The sequence below is a fragment of the Ascidia mentula genome, chromosome 2 (assembly GCF_947561715.1).
Source record: "Ascidia mentula chromosome 2, kaAscMent1.1, whole genome shotgun sequence".
Classification (NCBI taxonomy): domain Eukaryota; kingdom Metazoa; phylum Chordata; class Ascidiacea; order Phlebobranchia; family Ascidiidae; genus Ascidia; species Ascidia mentula.
The window spans coordinates 4,878,390-4,896,784 of NC_138567.1; the positions used below are offsets into that span (position 1 = coordinate 4,878,390).

At 36.7% G+C, this 18,395-nt stretch overlaps 5 protein-coding genes and 1 pseudogene across 5 annotated transcripts; 2 read left to right on the top strand and 4 right to left on the bottom strand.

The window, feature by feature from the left end:
* Position 1: 1 nt before the first annotated feature.
* On the bottom strand, positions 2-1,707 carry LOC145888554 (beta-1,3-N-acetylglucosaminyltransferase manic fringe pseudogene; annotated as a pseudogene).
* A 662-nt stretch (positions 1,708-2,369) lies between these two features.
* On the bottom strand, positions 2,370-4,621 carry LOC145889165 (zinc finger-containing ubiquitin peptidase 1-like). Its single transcript, XM_082980051.1, has 9 exons — positions 4,402-4,621; positions 4,045-4,208; positions 3,771-3,960; positions 3,565-3,713; positions 3,386-3,496; positions 3,005-3,194; positions 2,802-2,884; positions 2,581-2,732; positions 2,370-2,525 (listed from the first exon to the last, which is right to left on the bottom strand). Exons 1-9 carry the CDS (start codon positions 4,524-4,526, stop codon positions 2,370-2,372), a joined length of 1,320 nt encoding a protein of 439 aa, XP_082836177.1. The 5' UTR covers positions 4,527-4,621.
* Positions 4,545-6,287, bottom strand: LOC145889164 (putative cysteine--tRNA ligase, mitochondrial). The gene has a single exon (XM_082980050.1). It carries the CDS (start codon positions 6,187-6,189, stop codon positions 4,660-4,662), a length of 1,530 nt encoding a protein of 509 aa, XP_082836176.1. The 5' UTR covers positions 6,190-6,287; the 3' UTR covers positions 4,545-4,659.
* A 601-nt stretch (positions 6,288-6,888) lies between these two features.
* On the top strand, positions 6,889-10,724 carry LOC145889278 (spermatogenesis-associated protein 7-like). Its single transcript, XM_082980212.1, has 8 exons — positions 6,889-7,020; positions 7,082-7,171; positions 7,314-7,453; positions 7,571-8,103; positions 9,118-9,207; positions 9,308-9,361; positions 9,441-9,569; positions 9,734-10,724. The coding sequence occupies exons 1-8, from the start codon at positions 6,954-6,956 to the stop codon at positions 10,569-10,571; spliced, it is 1,941 nt and encodes a 646-aa protein (XP_082836338.1). The 5' UTR covers positions 6,889-6,953; the 3' UTR covers positions 10,572-10,724.
* A 400-nt stretch (positions 10,725-11,124) lies between these two features.
* Positions 11,125-15,858, bottom strand: LOC145889375 (WD repeat-containing protein 76-like). Its single transcript, XM_082980323.1, has 13 exons — positions 15,742-15,858; positions 15,438-15,543; positions 15,087-15,142; positions 14,821-14,974; positions 14,210-14,304; positions 13,903-14,084; positions 13,576-13,729; positions 12,976-13,134; positions 12,607-12,725; positions 12,426-12,527; positions 12,172-12,324; positions 11,781-11,937; positions 11,125-11,379 (listed from the first exon to the last, which is right to left on the bottom strand). Exons 1-13 carry the CDS (start codon positions 15,793-15,795, stop codon positions 11,230-11,232), a joined length of 1,641 nt encoding a protein of 546 aa, XP_082836449.1. The 5' UTR covers positions 15,796-15,858; the 3' UTR covers positions 11,125-11,229.
* Positions 15,859-17,008: 1,150 nt separating this feature from the next.
* Positions 17,009-18,373, top strand: LOC145889651 (uncharacterized). The gene is made up of 3 exons (XM_082980644.1): positions 17,009-17,223; positions 17,525-17,678; positions 17,897-18,373. Exons 1-3 carry the CDS (start codon positions 17,132-17,134, stop codon positions 18,140-18,142), a joined length of 492 nt encoding a protein of 163 aa, XP_082836770.1. The 5' UTR covers positions 17,009-17,131; the 3' UTR covers positions 18,143-18,373.
* Positions 18,374-18,395: the final 22 nt, after the last annotated feature.

Genomic DNA, 18,395 nt, shown 5'->3' on the forward strand with positions numbered 1-18,395 from the left:
ATTCTACAAAAGAAAACAATAATAAATAGGCACTAAGTACTAAAATGTTAACTACGGAACACAAACTAAAAAACACAGTAGGAACACAGATTGAAGCTCAATCTTAAAAATAAATTTACAATTAGCCGCAAAGTAAAAATTTAAATTCAAATCACACAATCAAGCCATGACTAAAATCTACAACAATATACAGTCACAATGCAAAAATGCTAAAACAACAATGTTAGTGATGCATAATACACAGGGTATGGCTAAGGAACATTTTTAGGGCAAGATATGGCTTTGCTTGGGTCAGTAATCATTAACATGGGCACTGATCTACACAGGCACAGCACCGCAATAAAAGAAACTTGCATACTGAGGTAATGCATATTATCGACAAAACTTTTTATCAGGCGTCATGGTTACAATTGGAACAAATAAGACACAGTGGTTCACAGAGTTATGCTACGAACTATATGTTTAGATTGGTGTAAGTGTGTTAGTTTACAGTGATTGTGATGCAAAAGGATTATACACATTATCTCTCAAAGTAGTACGTAACATGTTTTGTCATGACAACATAGGATTTATGATAATTTTAGGTAAAAGTATGTTGTGCTACTATTGCTGCCAGGCATGTATGTAAAAAGTATAGCCTAAAACACATTTTAATTATGCCTGGCAGATTTGCAATAAGGTGTGGATGGATACAAAATACAGTGCAAAGAGAAGAATCTTGTTGGATCCACAGATGTGTTAAAAAGTGCTTGGTCTGGCTCTAAATCAACTGTGTTGACGTAAGAATCACTAATGTGGTAACTGAAGCTAACTTGGTGTTCCAAATCTTTTGGGGCAATTCTAGTCAGTGATTCCAGATGTGAATGGAATAATCGGCTGTGGGTCAAATTGACAGAAAGTCTATCTGTGATGACAAAGCCTATTGTGCAGTCATCAGGAAAGCGAAGTTCATTCGACGTTTTCAACAATGCACCACGACGACACCAAGGGGCCATTTTTTCTGCCAGGCTCCTGGAAATGCACATGCCTGCTCCACCAGTTGCAAATCGAAAAGCAACTTGTTCTCCATGATAGAGAGATGTAATTGGCTTCAGCATGCTTGGTTTCCCTACATAAATATCTTCACTAAAGTCAAACTTTTGCAACAGGTTGACAAGTGCATAAACATTGACATAATTGTCATCGTCAAAATGGCACCACCATTTCTGGGATGTTGTCATAAAGTAGTCATACTCTGCTGCCATTTTACAAGTCAGATCTGTTCTTGTATGTTCCTTTCCACACCCAGTGTTGATAAAATGACCATCAGTTTGTTTTTGAACATCCTCATTGGTTGTATCAGTGAAATAATATATCTGTTTTGGTGCCAGAGTAAACCACGTTTTTAGAATAATTTCTAACCGGTTGCTGTAGAATTTTTCTGATGTCTTTACGCTAATCAATACATCTTTAAGTTCAAGGTTTTTCTCTTTTACTAAACTTGACCCAGTGAGAACAAATTTGTCCCTTTCAAATTTTGTATGTGCTTGCAAATCTGAAAGTTTGGTGGTGATCAATATCCGTTTCGGTAACAAATCTTTTTCGGTGAAATTTACAAGTACAACATATATTAATGTGAGAAATACTATACACAAGCACCACACCCATTTTTTAAACTTTTTTACAAAACTAGGTGGGCTCCTTAAGTTAACCATTCTATTTGGGAAACCATCTGCAAACCGTACAATAACACCGATTAATTTCTTGAAGAAAATACAGCGTGGTAAACAAATCTCACAACTCACAAGATACCCATTATCATTAAACGCAAGTAAGAAAATCACTCAGTTTGTACGTCTATCGTTGCTTTTGCGTAATGCAATCCACCACAAACACGTCCCATTACATTTCTACTGATAATCTGCCTGCTAAGCAGCTCAGCAACAGCTGTCTGTCAAAAAACTAAATCCGTATCAGGCGAAAACCGGTCTGTGGTCTGAAAAGCGCTCTGGCTACCTAAAGCTGGCGAATAAGGTAACTTCTTTGATACTACAAACGTAAATCGTAACGCTTGAGAACTATGTAATTTTTTCAACCTGGACAGAGGTGATTTATAGCTTTTGAAGTGAATGTCTGCCCTGGAAAACTTCGATAGAGAGACACGTAATTGCAAAAACGCGATCAAGCGTTTCGTTATAAACACCGGAGTCACGTGACTATGGTTCCTAAAAAGAAGGTCACATTTGTGTGATGCAAACGTTGCTCCATTTTGCTCTGCTTTCCTTAAAACACACGACAACGAATAAAAATAAATTGTATTATTTTTAACTTAGTTCACAATATAAGAAATGCATTTGTTTGAAATACGAGGCAATTGTAGACCTGCACATTTATGAATATATTTTCTCTGCCATGGAATCCACATTTTTTTGCTTTTCAAATTGTTCTTTACTTGCAATGCCTACTACAGCTACAACTTGGTATTTTTCCTCCTTAAACGAATTGATAGTTTTTGCAAATGAGGCTTTTTTACTTCTGGATAGATCCTACACAGAAAAAACTTTTAAAATTAAACCTTAAATTTCAACATCTGCAGCTTACAGTTGATAATTGCGACTTGGTGGTACCAGGATCACATATAAGCAGATGAGTCACAGTGTTTGAGTTGATATTAAATTGCACTCCACACACACTCCTGCTGTGCCCATGATGTTGCAAGTACAAAAGAGGAGTATCAACCAGTTTGGTGGAGCCTTGGCAAAACAAATATAAACAAAGTTTCAACTTTAATGAAACAATTTTGTTTTCATAATAAACAAAACCTGGTGTAACTTGGGAGCATTTTGCTGCTTTAAAATAGTCTGAAATCCAGTCAAACAGTTTTCTGTTTATCTTTTCTTTAGACCTATATACATGAAACATAAATTTTACAGTAACATTGTAGGATAGATTTAACATAAATTAGTTTCATGAAGCATGTAGTTCATCAACAAAAAAGCAATATTTTGCAGAGCACATTTCCGACCTTGCTTCAAAGTCAATTATTTTGCAATGCATGTGAAGACTGGAAAGCAAGACAAAGGCCTCTGTTGCTCCAATCCACTTGCGAGTCCCAAAGAGCTTTCCCATTAACTGTTCTTTGCCATTTGGGTCAAAGCCACACTTCCAAGCATCTTCAATAAGTTGTTGAAGTTTTGGAATGGACGGAATGTCATCTATAAACAAAATTGTTGGAGACAAGTTTATGTACGACTAGTTATGTGATTAGTGTGGGACAAAATGTTAACAGCCATTATTTTTCTTGTCTTTTTAGGGGATTTCATAAATTGTATTGGGAATTGAACTAAGAAGGTTAACTTAAGTTTCCACTTTACATTGGGGATAATTTGAGCAAATAGTTTACTACCTTGAAACTGCTTCAAATGAGCTTTGTATTCTGGCAATGTGACTAATGATGCCAGCATCATTTGCAAGTTTCTGAAGCCACAGCCCCATCCTGAATCACCAGGACCCCGGCCTGCACAACAATAAATTACTAAAAGTGAAAAATTAAAAAAAATATAAAAGTTTTATACTTTAATGTACCGTAATGAACAGCAGTAGAGGTGAGGATCCAATGCACACCCTGAGATAGTTGGTTGCCAAGTTTACAAAGTTTGAGTGCAAAATCTCTTGTTACGGTTGAACCATCATCTACACCTCGCTCTAAGCTTTCTAGCATTTCAAATTTTTTCCTATATCATTGGAAATGATTTTAGTTCTACGAAGACCATCACCAACCGGGTACCAACTGGTAATATTCACTGGGCGTAATTTTTCTTCTCCCGACAGCCTTTTTCATTGCAGAAGCAGCTTGTTTTTTGTAGTTAACCTTGTCATCAGGATCAAGGTTGAACTCTTGCTGCAACATCTTGAGCTGTACATCCTCCGCTTGTTTTTGTGCAAGTGCATCATCATTCCCACACTCACCAAGCTGCATTTCTATCACAAAACAGGGTAGACTAAAATAAATGACTGTACAAGAACAATATCACTATAAACAAAAATATTGGTATATCAACGTACCCATGGCCAACATAGCATCTGATGAAGAACTGCATCCTGCTTCTTCCTCACAGGTTATGAAATGTGTAGACACATGCTTCTCAATGGCACCAAAAGGAAATGTTTTATTGCACATAGGACATTCAGAGATATCGTCCTGTGATCCATTGATTGAGTTTGTTTTCCTGACAATTAAGTTAAGAATCTTAGTTAATGCAATTTAAAAAAAAAAGTTTTAGGCATAACTGGTTGAAAAACCATATTTAAAAAAGTGTATTTTAAACTCACAGAAAAATAATGTTAGTCATATGTACCTAAAGAAGGTTTAACATCGATTATATCACAACTTATATAACTAAATGTGAGCAGTAATATTACTTTAAAACATCCTTAGTTGGAGAACGAAGTTCTTCTTCATGAGCTGTAGTCACATGATTTTGAAGTTCTAGTTGATCGAAACTTTCATAGCAGCAAAAAGGACACGACAAACTACCATCTTGCATTACTGGTCATTTACCTTTTATACATAAGAAAAATTTGTTAAACTTTGATTTAGTTCAATAAAAAAAGCAGAAATACAAACAAGATTACAGAAATCTGCATCCTAAAATATTTCAATAATTGATATTCAATATTTCAACAACCAAAATGGTCTTTTTCTTTATATGACCATTCTGTAGTTTCAATCCCATCTGTAATTGTCACTCCACTTTTTTTCATTTCTTCTCTAACTTTGCTGCATTCAGTAAGCAACAATTTCCCCTTGGATTTCTCTTCTTCACTTCCCGTCTTCACCATTTGCCTCGCAACATCTCGAACCACTTGTCGAAACTCAATGCTTGTCTTCAGCACTGAAATTGTTGAGCTATTTCCATGGGCTTGTTTACCATTGATGTGAAGAAACCCCAATTTCTGATATGAATCCTCCATGTAATTCAAAACAGTTTGAATACAATCCACATCTCTTGGAATTTGAGTTTCGTTATCTTCGCCACTTTTCATTGCCTTGTCCAAAAACTTTTCGAAGTTTCTTAACAGCCATAAACAATTACCTATTTTAAAGTTGTCCTTCAGTGTAGTTAAGCATTTGTCCTGTGTGTCTTTTAATTTTTTCATAATAAGGGGAGAATCAATGTTGCTGTTGCAACCATTATTAATGTAGTTCTGGCACCTGATTAGCACATTACAACTCTGTGTAATGAAATCTTCGTATCTCTCCATACGCCTGGCTTCATACTGTATGTCTGAATTCCAACTATTACCAAAAACCAAATAACGAAAGACATCACTTGAGTACTTCTTCAAAAAATCTGTTACCAAAACGGTATTGCCAAGCGACTTGGACATTTTCGCATCAGAACCTTTCAATGACAGATGCCCAGCATGGAAGAAATAGTTTACCCACTGTGTACATCCATGGTATGCCTCAGACTGTAGAAGTTCACACTCATGATGTGGAAAGCACAGATCCTTGCCACCAGTGTGGATGTCAATGTTGTCTCCAAACACCAACGAACCCATCGTTGAACACTCCAAATGCCACCCAGGGCGACCCTTACCCCAAGGTGCATCCCAATATGGTTCCCCGGGTTTAGCCGCTTTCCACAAAGCAAAATCTCTTCTGTGTTTGGACTTCGATGCAGTTTGTGATGCCTGCACCTCATACTCCTCAAAGAGTATGCTCAGTCGACCGACGTCTGTAAATTTATTAGTGTCAAACCAAACGTCTCCACCTTCTGTTATATAAGCATGGCCTTGTTTCAAAAGCTTTTCAATAAAGGAAATCATTTCCGGAATGAGTTCGCTAACCCTCATGTACTGATATGGAGGCAGAACGTTTAAATTGCACATGTCTCTTTGAAAGAGAGTCTCATAGTGCTGTGCTAAAAACCACATTTCTTTGTTAAGCAAAAGTGACCGTGTAATGAGTTTGTCATCTACATCTGTTATTCCCATGACCATTTTTACATTGTAGTCAAAAAAGTTGGTCAAAACGCGGCGAACGCCATCGAAGCGCACATAGGTTGCAGCATGTCCAATATGAGTATCATCATAAACAGTTGGTCCACAGGAATACCATGTAATATTTTGTGGGTCTTTCACTATTAAAGGCACCAAAGATCTGTCACTATAGCTGCCAAGCGATTTATAGCAATTTGTGACCATAATCCCTGTGTCAAAACCAGTTGGTGTTTCCCACGGTTTAATATGTGGGTTAACAGGTCGTGGTTCAACATTCTGGACTGAAGAAGATCTTTTGAATGATAATGTACATCTGTGTGCAGTCAACTGCAAATTTCTAATCACATTACACACATTCATGATAGAAAAAGAAAATCCTGATAAAATAAACTTAAACATTGATATACGGCAAAATATACTTCGCCATTTCGTTTGGCAAGATGCAAATGCCAAAAGCTTCATGTGGGATTATGATATAGCCATTTTTTACAACCTGCACGTAAGCACTTTTACGTTCAACAAATGTGCGCACACTTTACTACTATATTTGTAAACGGTATCTTTGTGAACAACCGTCGGTACATCTGCACTTCTGGCAACAGGTCAGCAATCTTACCCGGTTTCCTTCAATACAACATATTTTGCGATGTTGTTTTTTGTCAACATTGCCATGTGCGCATTTTGCTTTTTTCTGTTGTTACGGTCCACTGCGCACGTCAACCGACATTCCAATTATGAAAACAGCGACGCTAGCTGAGTGATCAATATTTTGTCGTTTTTTTGCCACTTTTCTTCTTTGTGAATGTTTTATGTGCGTATTGCCGTTGTGGAATACGTGAAAATTGTAATATCTGTCCATTTTGCAATGTTTAAAGTAAAACTGTTGTTTTTTGGTTGTTTGCTAGATTGGAATCTTAGCCTACAGTTTTCATATTTTTTTAAAATGAATTAGATTATTTGTGTTTGCAATGGCAACAATGAGTCGACCAAGCAGCAGAGCATCTTTACAAGGGCACATGGCTTTAAAGAGCAGTGGTAAGTTGAATTTTGACTTGGTTATACAGGTTTATTTTAACCATTTTCCTTACGTTTGTAGCTTTCAAGCCAACTGTCAACAAACTGTCATCACAGTATTTGATCCAGGACCAGATGGCCAGCCATTACTACAACCTTGCAACAATAAAATGTATTTAAATTGCCCGCACTTGCCTCAATTGTATTTTGACAAACAAAATAATATTTGTTATAATTGTTTACTATAGATATCGAGTTACTATCATTAGAGTTTTACCAATATGTTTTTGATTGAGATGGTAATATTTTAACAGCTGCCATTGATACAAGACCACCAAAATCAAGTTCATTGAGCATTAAAAAGCAAGATCAACTTAAAAGAGAAGCTCTTTTGAGAAAGGTGGACTCTTCCCCGTATAATGAAACACTGTCAAATGACCGACCTGCACAACGGGTAAGGAAATGTGTACAATTCCAGCCCAATGCTATATATCAAAGAATTTGTATATGTGTTTATTGATATTAATTTGAAATATTTACAATTGTCCAACCACATTATGTTTGTAATCAGAGAGTTCAAAGTGCAAGAAGTCCCCGAAGTGAGAACCTGATGTCGTCACAAAGACGTAATATCAGAAAGAGCCAATCCACAAGTTTCGATGATGCTTATGATGATTTCAATAAGACTAGATATCCAGCGGATTTAAACAAGTCAGGCCTAATGTCGCGATCTTGGGCAGGGGTGTATGATGGTGACAAACATTCTTCATCAAGTTCACGAAGCACAAAATCTGGAAACCTTGGACAAAGCACAAAAAACACAAAGACCAAAACAACAACTTCTCCGAAAGCTGGAATTATGGATGTGACGTACAGCGGAGATTATCTGGATAGACACCAGGAAAGATTTGGCAACAAAGACAATGCTGCATTTACGCCTCGCACTAAAAATCGTAAAGGAAAATCTTTTCTTTCACAATCCAAGCACTATGCGCCACCCATGGTAGTGAAGCAGAAAACCAAAACAACTCCACGAAAAGAGAAAAAGGATGCTGTTACTGAAGATAATATTCAAAGATTGGAGGGCTCCCATGGCAGTGAAAGGTAATGCAAAGTTTTTATGTCTTTAATGTGAACATTTTTTAGGACTTTTTTATTGCAAACCTTTTAGTACAATATTGCAGAAAAATTATGTTTGTTGAAAGCAGTTCTGCAAGCCATTTCGGTGATACTTTTTTTTTAAACATATGTACCAACAATTTAACAGTCGAATAAAATCCACTTAAACACCTGCCCAACACTGGCCTTGTATGAGTATGCCATGCTCATTACTTTGGTTGGCTGCTTATGACATCATAAGAGCTATTGATTAACAACCTTGTGAGGCAACAAATATTTTGAATGGTAGCTCAGCAAAGCAGTTGGAACTCAGTAACTGTAACATGTCTGAAATATAAAACAATATGTCCAATTTAAACAAAAACACAAAAAGAAAGATTTTTAAGTTGGAAGAAATAGCACCAGATGAGGAACATGAAAGAAATCTATTAGTCAAAGGTCTTTTGAGAGGTTTGGATAAAGCAGTCAAAAGACAGGTGAAATATGGCATGTTTTTGAAACTTGTAAATACCCACATTGATGAGAATACTATCCCCCCTGGTTTGGAAATCACCCTGCAGCCACCGGGGGTGCATTCTTGGTCGGCAACAGTGGCTGAATGGGACAGAGAGTTGTCAAGTTGCTCGAAAAAGTTGCTGCAGGTGCTTCGCAGACATTACACCATGGAAATGGAGAAAAGCAGTTGGCTTGCAAAATGTCTGTCAGAACAATGTGTATATCTGATTATAAGGAAAAAACAATGTAGCAGAAGGGTTGCCCAGGATGAAATCAATGAGTTTGTTGACAAATCTGTTGATAAAATTATGAAAAGCATGTCAGAAACTGAAAATGCACTTGACGAAATATTTCTTGAAAGGTCAGCTTGATAATTCAGCTTAAAAAATGTGCATTAAATGTATAAGACATGAAAATATACATTCCTAAACAATATTTTTTATCCCACTGGATAAAAATAATATTTTTTATCCCACTGTTTAATTTTAATTTAATATGTGACAGAGATGAAGATCACCGCAGATGGATAGAAGAGCAAACGGAATATATGCAAAGGCTTTCCCTTGCCGAAAAAGAATCTGTTTCGCCCAGCAGGTATGCTTAATTTGGATGTCCGAAATGACACATTTAAATTCACAAACAGTATTTTTTCTTAAACAAGAGTTTTTACCCTGCCCGTGTTTATTTTTTCCAGAGGCAGCAGCAGGAGTTGGCTACGAACGAGCACACTTGATAAAACCTCCCTAAGGTAGTTAAATTTTAAAATGTGCTTCACAAATTAGATTTATAAAATATATCCTGTCATCAATATCTGCTTCTGGTGTTAGGAAAACGTCAATTGGTGGCAAATCAGAAACAATGCGGAGAATTGAGGAGGAAGAAGAGGAACTGAAATACATTGCGTTCATTAATGAAATCACCAATGACATTCTCACCAGAGGAATATACTCAGACAGGTTGGTTACGTTGCATTACCTGATGTGATTCATTTATACTCAAGTAAGAATGTGTCTGTTTTGCTCACAAAAGCCATTATTTAAATGTTAAGTATTAAGTTTACTGCAAACACCAGTCTAATTTTAAAATATTGGACAAAATGTAACATTTGGACTGTCGGCAGCGTCCTCAGCCAGACAATGGAGAGACATGTTCAGTCGAAGAAACACGAACTTGATGAAAAGAAGATGCGTAGTATGTTGATAAAGCTGCGACGAGACCTGGGGATGTCAGATGACCTTCCTGCAAGGTCAAATATGTTGAGCACAACAAACACATTCGAACCTACGAGTTATTCATATGGTAGCAGACACAGCACCAAAGATGAGTTTAAAGTGTCGATAACACCAACAAGGGAACATGAAGAAAGTGATCACGAACACCTTGAGAGCTCTCAACTGTTGTCCACCATTGCATCCAGCAGTAGAAAAACATTCAACCCCACCCCATCTGTAACCAGCATCTCATCGTTACACACAGACCATGAGACATCAGCGTTAAAACTAACAACTGAGGAGTCTGTTGATGCCCTGGAGGAGCAACAAGCCTCGTCGAGTAACGTTTATAAAAAGTCTGGACGTGATGTCACAGCCTCCAATCACGACAGCCCTGTTGTATCAAAACCACCCACATCTATTCTTGAAGACAAAGGCCATGAATTTTTGCCCACCGAGGACAATTCTGCACTAAATAATACAACTACAATTGAGGACAAGCCTTCCACTTCGAAAGGTCACACAGAGCAGTCTGACAGCAATAACGACCAAATTAATGACACGGGCAACTCTACGGACGAGTCAGACTACGAGTCTGTTGCTGCATTGTCGATGGCAATGAAGCCAAAAGAAACAGTTGAAGAACTAGATGGAACATTAAAACCAGAAGACAGTTCTGTAAAACTTAAAAAACTAGATAAGGAGGATGGAAATTATAGTGATGACTTTGATGATGATGATTTTTAGTTGTGTGTCTTGTAGGAGAGGGTAATTACACTGTACATGTTGTGGTGCTGATAGGGAACTTCTGTTACTGTGAATTTTTACTCGTTGTTTTCGTTTCAGTTCCAATTGGGAATCATGAGTTTGTAATTTTCAATGTTGGCAATTTAAATAGATTTTTACACAAACACAATAAAGTATTCATGTGTAGAGATTGAAAATCTTAACACAAGTAGAAGTTAGTATTACCATCAAGACAAAGCAGTATGATTTTGTGAGCAGTCGTTATTTAGATCTACAACTTTTTATTCTGACACAAATGTAAAAAAGCTTTGCAAGGAGTTCTTGTGTGGGAAGAAATTGACAGTCGTGGTAATAGACTAATTGGTACATTGTTTCTGCAATTTTGTGATTAAATATTTATTGCAACCACTTAACTATGGTTGGAAGTAATCTCACAAGCGAAAAATAAACCTGGCCACTAAAAATTGGCACAAAAACAAGAATGGTAATTTATGTAGGTGTTTTATTTTAAGGAGAATGCAGTAAGAATGAAGTGGAATATGGTGGTGTTTTGTTAGTGCATGCAGAAAATAAACATAACTCAACTGCAGTGTAAGGAAGTAACACTATTAACAGTCTACAAAGAACATTTTAAGAAAAACAAGTGCAGGAAATTACATTACAATCCAAAGGCAAATACTCGACCACTAGAGTTTCCACCTGCTATTATGTCCATTGTTGGGTGGATACAGTTGAGTGAGCACACACAACTTAGGTCGGGGTCAGAAATGTTGTGGATGTGTTCAAGATTTTGGTCAAAAATCTCGATCTTTAAAAAACACATTAATGGTTGGTATTGGTGTGGAACAGTGACAAACTGTAGTACACCACTGGGCCACACAACTGTTTAAATAGATAATACTGTTGTATTAAAATAGTTCTTGTTTTTTTTTTAAAAAAAGGGAGTTTTTGAACATCTTTAAGTTTCATGGCCTGTGAAAAATGTTTAAATGTTTTTTGCGGTGTTTTTTTTAAAGACAAGAATTTGCTTGTGTTAATGCAGTCATCATAAATTTGTCTCATAACTTTGAAGCACGCCCGGTGTTAACCAATCAATGTAAGTCAACTAAGGTGTCACAAAATTAATAAGCTCTATACAAGTTTTCTGAAGCTTAGTAGATAGTTGCGGTATTGCAAAAACAAAATGCTTCGTAACAGGTAAAAACAAACCTGTCTTGGTCTTGCCATGCTTCCAACTATCACAACATCTTCTCTCGATGGATGCCAAGTTGCTTGAAAATTTGACAACCACCTTCCAGTGTAGTTATTGTGACGAACAGAAGTTTGCAATCTTATGGCGGAAGATATTTCACTGGTATTGTATACCCTGTAAGAAAATGTAAATAGACTGTCTTAAACTTGCAGCATAATAAAGGAATCTGTGCATGTATCCTTTTACATATCAATGGAAAAAAATGTGTTTTGTAAATTAACAAGAATGTGAATAAATCTCAGCATAGTTGGAAATCAACATTAGTTAAACTTGTTGATACAATTTTCGTGTGAATTCAGATTTTTCTTGCTGCCTCACAACAAATAAATTAATTATGACATCACACACCTAATTCGGTCGTCAAGACTTGTAGTGAGGAGTTGGTTCCCTGAAATGGGTGAAAAAAATGCAGAATCGATTGCCTTCGCATGTTCATGCATCACAGCGACAGCTTTTGGTTTGTTGGCACTGACCATTCTTACATCAAATATTTTTAACTTCCTGCAAGCATGTTTCATTCATCAAATAATAACATTTTTGGCAAAGCAAGTAACCATAAGTCTATATCACAATTGTTAAATAGATGTTTTTTTGGTACTTACGTATCGTTACTGCATGTGGCAAAATATTCCCTTTTCGTTGGATGAACGGAAACACATTTTATACTTCTGTTGTGGCCATCAAAAGTTTGCACTTTCGAAGTCCTGCAAAATAAATAAATATTGAATGCTTGGGAATTATTTATTCAAATATAATTGCAAATACAAGTGTAATATCTTGTACCTCGTCCGCCTGTCAATAATTGCCACATCTCCATTGTAGCAACCAGCAATAATTACATCCCCAGATGTTAATTGAAAATCAAATGCAGTTGATGGGTTGTCTTCATTATCTAACAATGCCTACAAAAGTTTGAATTTAGTGTACATCAAACATTTCAGTGCAGTATCACATAAAAATGTTATTTTACAGTCAAAGAGCTCTGTTATAGAAGTATATTGGCACCACTGAAAAAGACTAATTCACCTTATGAAGACAGGAAAACTTTTGAAAGCTTGTATTTGAAAATAAATTAACATACAATTTCCAATGGTGTCCAGTACAGCTTACTGTATAATTTTTGGCTAAACAAAACAAACTTTGTGTCATTACCGCCTCATAAACGCCTTTGTTTAGATTGGTGGCACGAAGCATTCCATCATAACTACACGAATACAAGGCATGGGAATGGGTTGGTGAAAATTTCAGTGTTCGAACAGGTCTTGTGTGGGTTTCAAACAAATAAACTCCATCATTTGCATCTTTTCTGTTCTAAAAATCATGTTTGAGTTGTTTAAAGAGGAAACATATCACTGTAAGGGATTTTTATACTGGGGAAAATTCCCCACTGGGAGCAAATTTTTGTTAAGAATGTCATAGTCTAAGAATAAATTGTTACTGACGCTGCCAGGCATACTTTATTGCTAAATACTGCTTTCTGGCAAAAATTGCCCAAGAAGTTGATTATTTATAAAAGCTGATTGTCTTTTCAATATATAAACATAGTATTTACAACCAAATTTGTGGTAGGGGACATTCTGGCTTTGAACATTGGTTAAAGGGCTATGTAGAATAAAAATGGTTGAGTACCACTGTACCAAGTGATCAATACATTCTAGTGCACATCATTTTTTAAAAAACACACAATAAATAGTCAATATTAAACACATCTAAAACAAAAGTATGCACAATTGATTTGTGATTAATACTCACCATGTCCCACAAACCAATGGTGCCAGTTTTGCATCCCACAGCAATCATCGGTCTGTCACTTCCAGGGTAAAATGCCATTGAAAAGATTCGTTTCAAGACAACCTTCTTAACCAGACACCCATTTGATGTTAAATCTTTCAACTTTGAATAATATCTAAATGTTGAAATTGTTAATTTAATCATTCCATAAACGTTAGGTGTATTCCTCACAACCATAGCATATAAGCATGGGAAAAACAATCTAAACGATAATTACTCGTGTGAGGGATCAATAGGAAGTGAAAATATATGTATTGTTCAGGATTTCAACTCAATGTCCAAATTTACTTTGAAGATGGCAGTGGATGGTGAGAATGTTTTACACAATGTTTCCCCTCAGAAAAGCTTTTCATGAAAAGTGCATAATCCTCTTTCTCATGCAAATGTTGATCATTTTCATCCTCTGCCCCATCAGACTCAAAGCCAGTTGAGATTATTTCATATTCAGTGGCAGGTTTCCTCACTGATATCTGTGTCAACAACTTTTAATATTCATTCATTGGTTTATTTTTGACCAAACATGACAATAAATTTTTCAGTAAATTAAAGAAATTTTTTTGAAAGATTTCATGTCGAAAGAAATGCACTCTGTTACCTCATGCTCTTCGATGTACACTTCTTTGCCAGTAAGCTTTGGTGCTTCGATGTTTTGAATTCTTAGAGACTTTCGCACAGGCTCGTGCTTCACTCCTAAAGTGTAACTTACATGCAAATTTCTGCCCATTCATGCAAATTATTATAACACATACTTTCATTGCAATATGTTCACAACACAAATATACAGTATTGCGAAAGCGCAAATTTACTACAACCTTATAAAAACGTTTATAAAAAAGCGTATATCTCCCACAAACGACTTGGATTGGTTTGGGATTAAAGCGTTAAAATTCTTTCAAAAAGTGATAACTAGGACTGGCCTAGATTTCTACTTAATCATCCAACCAAGATTTTTTTTTGAATATATATATTTCGCCTATGCGGCATCCTCAGTATTCTAAAAGCAACAAGAGTAATCGTAGTGATTGGCAGTGATAGCAGACATCAAGACTAGCATGTTTACATGAGGATGCCGCATAGGCGAAATATATATATTAAAAAAAAACATCTTGGTTGGATGATTAAGTAGAAATCTAGGCCAGTCCTAGTTATCACTTTTACTACAACCTTTTAACTATGTTGTTATTGAACTTGACTAATTTCTATTACTTGTGTGTATCTTTGACTTGGAGGCTGGTGTCCGTTTGGTTTGGACAGATGCACTAAAATCGGCAGCAGCTTGATGCAAGTTGAGTTTTTGAATAACTTCCTGTTTATGTTTCTCAATTTCAAGACGCCTTTTTTGCACATTTTCACTTGAACCCTTTTAAAAATAGAACTTCTGTTAATACAGGTGTATAAATTGTCAAAAAGAAGTTCAAAAGACTGTTTAAAAGAAAGATTTTTGTTAAATTAAAACTAAATGCCATAGTTGCCTCATCTCCACTACTCAAATCTGAATCTTCACTGGAAATGGATCCATATTTTACTTCTAAAACAAACAAACAAAATTTTAGACAATATTTTAATGATCCCCATTATTATTATGCTGTAACCATAAAAACTTTTAATAATTTGGCCCATAATACAGTTAAAAAGATGTGTTTTTTTAATAAATTCACAACAAACCTTGCCTAACATGTACATTTTATCTGCATTTCAGATACAAATTTGACTAATACATAAACATATAAAAAACGTTCACTGCACTAATGGTCGCCACAAAAAAACTTCATACAAATTACAAACTTTCCAATCTGGTCTGCATTTGTGGGCGTGGTTCTTACCGCTGTCGGAAACTGAAGATTTCTTTCTTGAACTCTGGGAATTGTTGTTTGTTTCTCTTTTAATCAGCAATTTCATAATTCTTTCTTGCTTGTTGGCCTTCTCCTTCTGTAATCGTACACAAACTTTTTGAATTCTTGAACAGTCAATATTTACACCTGCAGTATGGGCAGGGATTTATCCACATCAATCACATAATTAATAAAACGACCCATTTAACAATTTCATTACTTTACGGGTAGCATATCATCTCCATAATCAAGCAATAAGCATGGACATTTCCCCGCATATTGTACTTTAACACACCTTATCATCCTTCAGTTTATCAGTTGACCGCAACGATCTTCGAGTTGCTGGCATGACTTTTGAACAGCTAGTAGCGTTTCGCTGCAAAACAAGCAATTGTTTTGGACGTTCTGCAAAAACAACATAAACCAAAATGAAGTTCCCGCCAGTTGCGAACTCTTCTTGAGGTCAGCGTGTGCACTCATGCGTAAACACACGTGAGAAATTTTTGTGGCAAAATGAGAATAATTACTGCGTGAGCAGCTGTTCAACATAAATTCATTTTAACCTCGTGATTTTATTTAAGCTTTTATTTTCTGCAAGTGCCCGTCTTACTGAGTTGAAGAGAAATCGGAGTAATTGGATCTTTCAGTTCCCTTATTGTTGTTGGTGCGGGGAAGGAGCAGCCCCGTGGTGGTCATATATGTGTGCCATAAATTCCCTACATATAACAGGTGTGCGAAATTACCAGTTATGTTTTCACATAACAAATGCAAGCGCGGATGTTGCTTTAGCAATGTGCTTCAATGTGCTCTGCACATTTGTATTATGATTTTAGTATGCAGTATTTGTATAGATGGATTTACACATAACATCGGTGCACATGGGGCAGTGATAATGAAGAGTCAATATTCAACGTGGAAGATATTAATGACAGAAGACTAAATAGCTGTTTTAGTGCAAACATATATCAAAATAAGACAGTAAAGGCCAAGATAAGCACCTCCATGTTTTCACACTGTATGGTAATAGATGGCGACGAAACTGAGGCTGAATTAACTTACATGTGGCGGTGATTCACACGACATAAAGTCCAATTCCGCAACTGACTCTATTGCCATACAGCGGGTATATGACATAACCGCCATTCCGATTGGAAACGCTTTTGAAAATATTTGTCACGGCAGTTGTAAGCATTGGTTTTAAACATTGAAATAATCAGCAGTTGCGTTGTGAGGTTATGTCGAAAGTACATCAGATCGTCTACTCAGACAGCTACATTTCAAGGCCTCAGTACCGCATGAGCGACGTTATGATGGATATGCACCAAAAGCAACAGTATCAATCCGCTTCTGAATCACGCACCTCCCTGGATAGGTAAAGGCAACATAATGTGGTGCAATGCTTCACATAGTACGTCACCCTATTATAATAAGTCGCCCATTCATTGCGGTGTGACGTAAATCGCATGTGCCCGGCACGCTAGAGACCTGTCGTGTGCCCTTCTAACCCCATTTCGATCCCCAGTTATAATGCTCGCAACATATTGAACCGAGTGGCAGAGGTTTTAAACAGTGCGACGACACAAGAACTAAAGGGTAGTTTCGTGCCAGTTGTTGTTGCGTCTGATTTTTTTTCTGGATTCATTTACAGTCAAGCCGAGTTGTTGGAAGGGAGATCAGACAAAAAGATGAGTGAAAAACTGACATTGACGTCGTTGGAGACATTTTTCCGGTGGTGTTGTTGTGCATCAGACTCCTCAATTGAAACCAAAGAAAAAGGGTAAGTCTTTTGGTCCTGACATGAAGGTTTTATATGTGTATACGCATGTATTTATTCGTACATTTTTTGCCTTATACCTATAACGTGTCGTTGTCGTCTGACAAACAGTAAGTAAAAATTTACAAAAACATTTGTGATAAGCGAATTTATATGAACTTAAAAGATATTAGCTATGAGTGTTGTGTTGTCGTCTGACAAATTCGAAATATATATTGCACATGACCATCATTTTTAACGCAACCTCTGTTTAAACGATCTTAAAAAGTAGCTTTATTCCTAAACTCCTCTCGAATATACTTAGTACAACGGAGACGCCAAAATTGGATGACAGACGTTGGTCCAAACTTGAAGGCACAGAGTCGCCGTCAAGATCTGAAAATGAGTTTATTCCACAATCCAGGGGAAAACCAGACGGAAAGGAAAAAAGTCTTTCAGGGTCGCTGTCCAAAAGTCTAGTATGTCTTTGTATCAAGTGTGCGTAAATGCGGCATGCGTCTTTCCTGTTTGTGAACGTCGTGTATATGTACGGTGCTGACCCGGTGGTACTGTTGATACTTCGTTGCACTTCTGTCGCACTGTCGATACCACGCAATTGTTTAAAAATACCCCATCTTCGTTGTTACACACGCACCCAATCCTAAACTTAAAGTAACTATCCAAGTATTTTTTGTAGTCTGTATCGAGTTACGATTCTGAAAGAAAGTCGTTGAAACATCGATACAGTGGAAGTGACTTTGACGTCATTGACCTCGGCGAGAATCGTATGAGCGGAAGTTGCAGCACGTACAACTCGACTGGAGAATCGGACAGTAATGCCGTGGCAAGGTCCAAAGCATACGACCGGCAAGACAAGCGGCGAGAGATGTTCGGGAAAGAGGGATTTCGTGATTCCGTATTTGACAAACTCACTGAATTCTGACGAATTCATTTTTATTCGATCGACTTCGTTAAACTTTTGTTTCGCTTTTTTAATGGTCGATTTGCCTTTGGGATATCAAGGCGTTAGTGTCCGTTGAAATGAGCAACCAAACACAAAGAAAGACGTTACTGTTTCAACATTGGATTGGCTCTAAAGGACAATTGAAAACAATTGATTAATTTGCTGTCGGACCTGTCTGCTAATTACAGTCGTCAAATGCTTTGCACCCTCGAAAAACGAAACAAAGTAATAA